At 42.0% G+C, this 10,458-nt stretch overlaps 1 protein-coding gene across 1 annotated transcript in view; it reads right to left on the bottom strand.

Moving 5' to 3' along the window:
• Nucleotides 1–937: 937 nt before the first annotated feature.
• The window catches only part of plxdc2b (plexin domain containing 2b), a gene marked incomplete at its 5' end in the record, with an annotated part of 98,739 nt that continues 89,218 nt past the window's right edge, over nt 938–10,458 (bottom strand). The window contains 3 exon segments of the mRNA XM_079661858.1: nt 938–3,774; nt 4,217–4,377; nt 6,761–6,799. Of these exon segments, the coding sequence (XP_079517984.1) occupies nt 3,655–3,774; nt 4,217–4,377; nt 6,761–6,799 (320 nt within the window). The 3' untranslated portion in view covers nt 938–3,654.

Raw genomic sequence — 10,458 nt, 5'->3', positions numbered from 1 at the left:
TTTTTCTTTATGGATATTTCACAAATCACTTCCCTTTCAAACTGTATTCTTGTTTATTAATAACAACTTTTTTTTTACTGTCATATAGTATTCTGTACCTGTTTACTTTGTTCTCTTATTTTTTTATAACTATAATGATCATATAAAGATGTGCCTTTACCTCACTGGTTGTAGAAAAAGCTTCTTATATTCGTTAGCATAGCTAGCTAACCAGATGCTAATAACCACAAAGTTATTGACTGTATGATCAGTATGACAGATGAACAGATCGCCACTGGGCTTTCAACTAAAGACACAGCCACGCAGACACTGCAGCATGTGTACGGCTCCTTATGGGTACTGCAATTTATGAAGTGCCAGAGCGGCGTTGTGGTGCTCTCCGTCAGTACTACACCCCTGTCAGACGAGACACACACCACGTGATGACACGTTAGGCTTGTGTTGTGTTCAAGGAACCTGACCTTGGCCAGGAAAAACAGGCACTCGCTTGTTTAATTTTTTTTAGATCTAGATTTGTTTTTTCATCTGTTTATAAATTACCTCGAGGGCCGTACCAAATGGTCTCGCGGGCCGTATACGGCCCGGGGGCCGGAGGTTCCCCACCCCTGTTCTAAACGGTCGATAATATTCCCTCTTTCGCTCCTCTCTGTTGTCGTGTTGTTATCTCCTCAATCTGCGGGGAAGCTCTGCTATCTGCAAACATTCATCTCTGTCTCGCTCTCTTTCAGATGATTTAAAGTCTAAAAGGACGCTGTTTAAAAAGTGTCTGCAGGAAGCTGTGGGGAACAATCTGTCCTAATCTTATTGAAAAGTACTTTTTAGGCATGCTTTTTTAATTACAGCGGGTAAATAATGCAGAACGCGTTCGAATGCATGAAATGGTTCCTCCTCGTATTGCAGGATTTGTGCAGAACAGAGCCAAGTGATGCTCGAGTGATTTCTGATTTGAACAACATTGTTTATTATTTCAAATGTAATCAAACAACAGTAGTTACAGGAATTACAGACGGATATGATATGAGTGATTTGGATTCTCATGATAGGTCACCTGTCTCAAAAACACCTGTTTATCGTCATCAAAAATAAAGTAGGAAGGGGTGAAAGGGTCCGGACGTGTTTTAACGTGAACAAATCTGCTACTTTTCCTCTGACAGCGGTTATAAAACACTCTGAGTTTCAGGTGGTGTTCAATAAGCAGATGTTAGACCCTAACCCTTTGTCGTGATATATATTCTCCCCCTCCTGTTTTCAAACAGCGCCACGGAAAGGAGTTATGAGTCGTCATAAAAAAAAGAGAGTTTGAAAAGCAGCCGTTTGTAAAAAACAAAACAAAAAAACAGCCAGAAAGTCATTGATTTGGTTTTTGTGCATGATGATTATGTTTAAATGGAAGGTGTCAGTTAGTTAAGCTCCGCCCCCTTTGTGTCCGCCCACTTATCTTTTCAAACGTGCAGATTAGCCAACTACATTTGTGGTTTTTAATGTTTAATTTTAGATGTTGAAGTCGACCTAACGCCTTGAGAAGTAGAGTGGTGCTGGGATGATGTATTTTCTATATATATTCACGTATCCACCGCTAAGCTAAAGGTGGCTAACGTTGGGCATGATGGCGTTTAGACTCTTGTTAGCAACCGCCGTTACGTTAAAATCTCTTATTTCAGCCTCACAACCAAAAACACATTCAGAAAGCCATTGACTTAAAGCCCAGGGAACAAGAGGCGCTAAAATGCTGACTCAATGCTAGGTTTTAGGACTCATTCCTGCACCACTCTGCCCACGGTTTGCCCCGAGTTCGTAGCCTACGTAAATTATGGTAATGTTTTGTAGCGTACAGTGGCGCAAATTGATGGTAGTTTCTAGATGTTAGATTTGGGGGAAGAAGAAGGAGCTGTTGTTATCGGGTGCAAATGTTATTTTAATGTCTCTAATATTAATTAATTAATTAATTGTTAGCTGTCAAATCATCATAGCTAGTGCTTAACCGTAAACAAAAACAGTTGAAAAACGTCGTTATTTGATGGTTTTTCTCGCGAAAGCCTTGAGGTAAATATCTGATAACAAGATGCTGATTAGTCTTTGGTCTTAATGTGATGACAACAAGTTGTTTATATAAAATTAAATTGCATTTACAGTGTCAAACCAAACGGGTGTAGGCTAATATTGCACGCTTTATTTTTCAGTAGAAGTCCAGGTTCTAAGTCTTCAATCATTGGTTTTACGATAGTTGAACAGTAGATCTGAACGTCTGCGTGATGATGATGGGAATCCCATTTAAGTAAAAAAGTAGAGAAAGAAAGGCCACTGATAAAACATAAAAAAGTTCTGTACTGCTGTCCGACATGAGTTCCTGAATCTGATGTTTTGGCCTCGGTATTTACACGAATGTGATGTTGGAACACACCCCCAAAAACTCCAAACCAGTGTTTTCTGTTCTTCAGATGAATCAGAAACCTGTGCTCAAAAATACTCACCCATAAAGCAGGTCCACTGTCTTCTTCTTTAAAGTCACACACTCACAGAACACACACTCTAGAAAATACACTCAGCATTCACACTCACAAGCGCCTGTCTTGTCTTTTTGCATTAGAACCACATGAAGAAATGAAAATAAAAGTGCAAACTCTAGCCGGGGACAAAATGGCGACGGCAGTGATGAGAAGGAAACGGCAAAAAGTTAAAAATAGAAATGGTATCACTGATGCGGGGAAAAGCACAGAGGAGGATTCGGGCCACGTGTTCTTTTCTTTCTACGCGTTCTGAGAATTCAGAACTCTTACTTATTTCCAGAATCCCAACTTTTTTTCCGACTTTCTTTTTTCCAAATAAATAGTTTTTTCTCAAAATTCCGACTTTTTTCTGAATTTTTCTCCTGAATAAATAATTTTTCTCAGAATTCAAATGTTGCTCTCTCCAGAATTCCAACTTTTTCAACCATCTTTCTCAGAATTTCAAAATATGTTCATAGAATTACGACTTTTTTCTGGCATATTACAGAATTTCAATTTGGTTCTTTCCAGAATTCCAACTTTTATCAGAATATTTTTCTCAAAATTCAGATTTTTTTCCCTGAAGTTTTTCAGAATTCCAACTTCCTTTCTGCCTTTTTTTTTCTTCACAATACACTTTTTCTTATCTCGTACAATTCAGACTTTTTTCGGACCTATTCTGACATTTCTCAGAATTCTGCTCAGTTGTGTGGCCCTTGTCCTCCTCCGTAGAAAAGAGTGTGCCCATCACCCATTGAGAAAAAAAAACCCATCTCCCACTAAAATGAACCCAGTCCCACTGACCCCCCCCCAGCCTTTCAGCCTCTCTGCAGTGGAACAGTCCATTCATCATTTCTCCTGCTGTGCCCCTCCCTCTGTGAAAACAACACGATGAAGGGAAAGGATGGAAATACAAAGGCCTAAACAGTCAAACCCCCCCAGGTTGAAATCTCTGAAAATATATTTTGTATAATTCACCACCCTGCTCCCCTCCACCATACAGTGTCCAGTCTATACAATACCTGCCCCTCCCCCCCCCCCTCCCCCATTCCCTCCCATGTTCCCAGTTCATCACACTGGTCTGGGATCAGTTTCAGGTTTCACTTCCGGCTGTTCTTCCAGACTGAACGAGTCTTTGTTCTCAGATCCTGAGAGGGGGGGGCGTCCCTCAGCACTGATCGGACTCCATGAAGATCTCCTTCTCTGGACCCACCGGCTCCACCTCAGCGTACGCCGGGTGTCCCGAACCACGACGAAACTTCATCGCCGGCCACCTGCTGGGACGCCTCTGTGGGGGGGGGAGGGAATTTGAAAAGAATTGCAGTGTGAATGCTGTACACTGAAATCTGCTGATGAATTATGGTTAATATTTCTGGAATTATTAAATAGTTCAAAGGTCATTTATCAGCATTCACTCCAAACGTGATTATCGGTCCAGATTTTGGAACATTTCTGGTAGCATGTGAACAAAGCATTGCACATTGTCTAAAAGTGATATCAAATTGAAAAGTAAACAGTAAATATGCACCACTATTTGCATATACAATATAGTATATAAAGGGGTGCAGGAAAGAGTCCTTAAACCCATGAATGAGTCAGTGTTTCCCCACTTCCTGTCCCCTGGTCTGGAGGTCAAGGTTTTTTTTAAATGCTGACTCATTCCTGTGTTTTCAGACTCATTCCTCCAGGTCTGTAGTGTCTCCAGTTTCATTTTGAAGCGTTAATCTCACCTCGATGAGGAAGAGGCTGGCGGCGGAGGTCGGGTGGTGGTAAACGTAGACGGTGATCAGAACTCCGCCCACCATGACCAGCGTAACCAATAGGATGCCAAGGATCAGACCAGTGTGGAGAGGAGGGGACTTCCTGTCGACTGAGCTCTCTGCAGGAAGTGCTGAAACACAGAGAAACATCCCCCGTTAGAGCATACAGTGCTTGCTGTAAAAGGATCAGATATCTGGTTGAACATATCCTCATTTCCCTACATCTCATCTCATGCCACTATACTTCTGGGCCAATATTGTACTTTCTAATTACTTTGCATATTCCGATTATTAGATATAAACCACTTATGAATAAACATTGTAATAAAATTATAGGTTAAGATATCAGTGTCAGTGAGTTCTTCTTCTGCAGCGTATTTGATACTAAACATGGCTTTTGTGTTCTTTCAAGATGTTGTTGTCGTACTAGCTTCTGACCACCAGGGGGAGCCAGAGCACCGCTTTTACACACCCAATGTTCCCTCAGCCTCAAATCAGATTCCTGTTACATTAAAACAAAAAGGAATTCTATCAGGATTACGGTGTTACTAAAAATCTAACAGAGCATGTAGTGTTTGTTGTAAAGGATCAGATGTTATATCTTCTCTGTCAGCTGTTCTGTTCTGTAGGATAATACTTTCAGTGTGAATCTATACTTCTACTGCCTGAGTCTGCTTCATGGTTTTCACTTTCTTTGCTTCATTTGTTCTGTTTTTAATTCAGCAGGTGAACCTATATGTTCAGAAAACGGTGTGTATTTACATTTATCTTACAGGTCTGCGCACCAAAATGTTTCTTCTGTCTGCTGCAGCTCTGTGTTTGACCAGCAGGGGGCACTCATCATTCAGCATCATTTTCCTGTCTTACTTATCCCCCAAACGCACTTAATTAGACTTTCTTAATGCCAACTTTTAGCTGAATGTCCTAACATGGAAACATTGATTTCAGAACTTGAAACAGGGTCATTGTAAATCAGCCGTGTTTTTTTTATTTCACTGGATTTCATAGTTTTAGAGACTTTTTCTGAACTGTTTAGAGCAAAGTCACTCTTTAAACTCTGTGATAGTTTGTCCTGAGGTCTGTTTAAGTATTCATGAGATTTCTCGCACAACTACAAGAGTAGAGAGTTAATACTGGACTCAAGGTTAGCAGCGTGAGTTCCTGGCAGGACAGGAAACAGAGTCTGTCCTTCAGAGACTTCTTTAAAGTCAGATTCAAACTCCAGTCGACTTCAGATGAGAGCAGCGAAAAAAACTATTATTTCATCATGTCTGGAAAATCATCACATCACTACAGAACGCTCCTATTGGCTAGCGCTCCAACACATTGTACATATGATAGGCTAAAGGGGGCTAAAGGGGGCGGGACATCTCTAATGTCTGTTTTCATCTATCAAGGCCAACAAAAAAAAACAAGGGATTTTTTGGCCCCCCGGCTTTAATTAACAGTTACAGCCAATCATTGATCTGCAGCACACAGAACACGAGGGTGGTGTGTGTGTGTGTGTGTGTGTGTGTGTGTGTGTGTGTGTGTGTGTGTGTGTGTGTGTGTGTGTGTGTGTGTGTGTGTGTGTGTGTGTGCGTGCGTGCGTGCGTGCGTGCGTGTGTGTGTGTGGACATTTCAAAAGGACAGAGTGTATTTTCCCGTCAGTCGAAGCCTCTCAGGATCTCTATTTGTCTGGAGATATGACAATACAAGATTGTATATCTCCAGTTTGTCTCAGTCTGAGTTAAAGAGTCCCTCGGTCAGCTGGAGACCAGACGCTGAGACGGTTAGCGGGGGGCGTGCTGAACCAACAGCGGGAGACTGCAAAGAACCTCTGAGGCAGACAGTTATCCTGAGGGATATCCTTTATAGTGGTTCAAAAAGCTGGGTGAATGTTTTTGAACGACAGCTGAAACATATTTAGGGGTTTCCATGTTTGTCCTTCTCTTTGTTTGGCGATGCAGGGAAGCACACTGTGAGTAGACTAAAAGTGCGTTCATACCAGACGCTAAGCAGATTCCTTGCATGCAAAGTCATTGCTAACAGCTCTGCACTTCATCACTATGACACTCTGAGCTAAGTATGCTAACCTGCTTAGTTTAGCGAACATGTGAGGTATTCTGTCATACAGCAATGCTTGTAGACATTTTCAAACTCCAGACCAAAGTTTGATTTATCCTGAGGGACCATGAACCTCCTGCAGTCTGTCCACTGGTTGTTGTTAACGCTAAACCGAGTGATTGTTAATACTGCCTTAAAGATGATCCATGTGCTGTTTCAATGAGTTGTAATCTATTAACAGGCGTAGGGCCGAGGAGACATGTTGAAATGTATATTCTGACCAAAAGCATAAAGATATTAAATGTACAGACGCAGAAATGGCACATCCTGAGATTAGTCTCCATTAGCCCTGACACACACACACACACACACACACACACACACACACACACACACACACACACACACACACACACACACACACACACACACACACACACACACACACACACACACACACACACTTACCCTGGTTGTCTCTGAGGTGCAGTGCGATCTTGGTATCATCTGAAACAGAGGAAGGTGTCAGACATGTTAATCTATATTTCTCTTTGATGTTGTTTTTGAATCCCTCAAAGTCCCACCGGACCCTCTGCCTTTCAACGTGAACATTAACTGCTTTTAAAATCGGATTAAAAATAAATAACGACCCGTCGGGGATTAACTAGCGCACGTGTGAAATTATTGAAATGTGGCGTGACCCACTTCTGGATATTTCTCATTATGTAAATCCAGCGGCACTGAAGGGTTCAACTTAAAGGGATTTCTCCTTTTCAATTTGCAAAGAGCCGTCGCAGCGTCTCAAACTGTAAGAACAACATGAACTATACGAACAATTTAAACATCACTGCTGTATGAAAACCAGCTATCATCCAGAGGTCAAAGCAAAGCAGCGAGGTCCAGTGGTTTGTAGTGAGACAGAGGCTCAATTCAACTCTTCATATTATTACATAGCGTCGCGTCGCCAGCTTTTTCTCCTTTCATCAAAGAAACTGCTTTCAAGCTTCTAAACGATAAACCCCGTGAAGGTAAGATGTGCATGGAGAAGAGCATGCATTAGTGTATCTGGTAAAGTGGATATAAACCCCCCCCCTCTCAACATGTGTCCCCTGAAGGGTCCTGGTGGGCTTGGCCTCCCAGCAGGACTAGTTTCACACTGTTTCCGTCCAACGGGATGATTAGTGTCTCTGCGGCGGAGAAGAGGTCGGCTGCGAGAGCCTTTCTGAGAGGATGAAATAATGGTGGGAACCCGCTGAGCAGATAGGAGCCGAGCAGATAGGAGCCGAGCAGATAGGAGCCGAGCAGATAGGAGCCGAGCTGCAGACGCTGCACTACAGGAGAGCTTTCTGAACCCTCTGCGAGGATTTATCTGTTGTGGAAAATATGATATTAAAAGTCTGCTCGGACAGGATAAGGAAACTTAACGAATATTTACTAAGAAAAAGCTAAAAACTGAACTCCATCCAGAAGCTAAAGCCTGATATATATCTATTCTCTATTGTTTCTACAAAATGCATTATCCAACAGCTATGTAACATTTTCCTTCTTCTTCTTCTTCGCCCTCATTTTTCACCGTATTTATCTTAACCGAGAAGAAAGCTAAAAACAACTGAACTACATCCCACTAATGTGCAGCTAAAGCCCAACATGTATGTATTTCCCACTAAAGCTGTAAATGCATTTTGCTTCTTCTTTTTCACTAAGCTTTCCCCGCATTTATCTCGTCAGACAAATCAAAGACACATAGGATCAGTGTGTGATGAACAATAAGGCTTCTCTGATGCGTATCTGACATATTATTATTATTATTAGGAATGTTACAGACTCCTAGTCTACTTGTCTTCACCTCTTTTATTTAATACGTACGTCTAGCTCTCCTCCTTGCTGCTGTAAAGCCTCCCTTTATGGGAAAATGAAGGATTTCTGTTCGTGTGAAGTGTCAAAAAAGGGAATAAAGTGAACCTTGGCACAATAAAACCAGCCGAGTCGTAACTCTAACGTCTCTGGAGACAACAGAATAAACAGTAATGGAAGTAAACAAACTTTAGAGGACACCTTGGCCTTTTCTTTTGGCGTTCAAAGAAGATCTACATGATATAGTCTGAGCACTATTCTGATTCATGCTCCGGGTTCATCTCAAAGCAGCAGAAAAACTGTCAATGAGACGATTCTTTTATAAATCCATCTTTTGTTCGATCCTCATCCACTGTACAGTCTTAAGTGTTATTTCATGTTAAAAGTACATAAATATACCCCTATTTCCTTTATTTACTTCACGATAGAGTGCCACTGTGACGCGTCCTAAAACCCGGAAGTAAGTTAGCATTTGACCACTTCCGGTTCCTTCGACAAAAACCAAAGCAATCTCTCCATAGGGTTTAGGAAAATCGTTGGAAATCAGGTCTGTGGTTGAAACACATTGAAGAGACGGATCACGTTTTGTTCAGCCGGATAATCTCCACATGTCTAGCCTACTTTTATCATTTTCGAATCATAAATCTAATCGATAGATTTATGATCGAATGAACCGGTTTTAGGACGCGTCACTGTGGCACTCTATGGCACAGTTTAGTTGAATACTCGATGCTGATTGGTCAATTTGGACATTCAGGAGGTCTGTTTCTTTCAGCGAGCAGACCGTTGCTAAGGAGAACAGACCGTTGCTATGGAGAACAGACCGTTGCTAGGGAGAGCAGACCGTTGCTAAGGAGAACAGACCATTGCTAAGAAGAACAGACCGTTACTAAGGAGTATAGACCGTTGCTAAGGAAAACTCACCGTTACTAGGGAGAACAGACCGCTGCTAAGAAGAACAGACCCTTGCTAGGGAGAACAGACCGTTGCTAAGGAGGACTGTGTGCGCAGAAAGAAGTTCCGGTTAATTTAACAACACAGGAAGTAGGGTAATTTTGGAAGAACCAGCTCGAGTGCCCTAGAATTAGAAAGTATGCAGCCGGAAAAAATCTTCCTCACAGAGCCCCTCCTCCAACACACACGAACGCGCACACGACCAATGAGGGCACGAGATGAGTTTGTGCACAGATGGAAGGCTGACAGGCAGGTAGGCCATCCAGTTACTTTAGCCGGGCCGGCTCAGATGATTGTTCGTGCTTTTTAAAGCGCTACGGCTTCCACAGATTATATTTTTTTATGGATTTTTTGTCAAAGCACTTCAGATATTCATTGCTATCGGGATGTTAAGAGCATTCCATGGAATATAACAAAAAGTGTTTCTGAAGTGAATTACCTACCCCACCTTTAAGACATGTTAATTTTAGCCTTACAGCAATATATCGGCAACAGAGGGCTTTGTGTGAAATGATGGGATATATTTGACTAAACGTAAGAAAGCCCCACCCCCTTTTTGACTGTCTAACAGTAATATAACGTCAGATAGGCCCTTTTTTACCCGCTAGAAAGAGCCATCGAATATAAAGCGAGAGAGATGAGATCCAGGTAATAAAACCAGGTCTAATAAAAATCAATATCTGGATCAGAGCGTGCCGACTCCACTAAACTCCCAAATCACTGTAGAGTCACTTTCCACTTAGGGTGACAAAAGCCGGCGCTCAATCTAATTCCACTTTAAGCTCAGCCTTCCGAAAAAGGTACATTGGTGAAACGCTGAAAACTAACGCTCCGTAATCACGCTGAGGAACCGTTAAGGAGGACGAGACGAGAGGAGAATCACAGATCCATATTACAGAAAAGGAATAATAAAGATGGATGATCACGGGTCGGTGTCGCTGGATCTAATTCATCCTGAGGAAGGACACACACAGTTGATGCCTCCCATCAGGATGCTTTGTCTCTTATAAGTGGACAGCTATATATCTAAGCACGCTCCCTCCCCGTCTTCTACCCTTCTTGTTGTTATATTAATATAAAGTACACATGTTCAGTTTGGACGAGACTCGCTTTATTCTTCATTTGAAGCTTTTACAACATTTACTGTTAGAACAATCTCCCTGGTCCCCGGCTTGAGCTTGAATCTCAGGATCCATGTATCTGTGGTCCTCTCCAGAATGGAAGTAGTCATCACATACAGAGCATCAACTAGTTCCTGAACAGTGTCCTTCACATGCTGATATCCAAGAGAGGGAGTTCCACAGTCACAAGATGGAGGAATAGAAAGCAGTATTCAATGTTTGCTTCAGATTAGCTCC

This window comes from Notothenia rossii, assembly GCF_949606895.1.
Source record: "Notothenia rossii genome assembly, chromosome: 12".
In the NCBI taxonomy this organism is placed as follows: Eukaryota; Metazoa; Chordata; class Actinopteri; order Perciformes; family Nototheniidae; genus Notothenia; species Notothenia rossii.
Note: the sequence above shows the minus strand (reverse complement) of the source record. Positions and strands in the feature narration are given on the sequence as shown.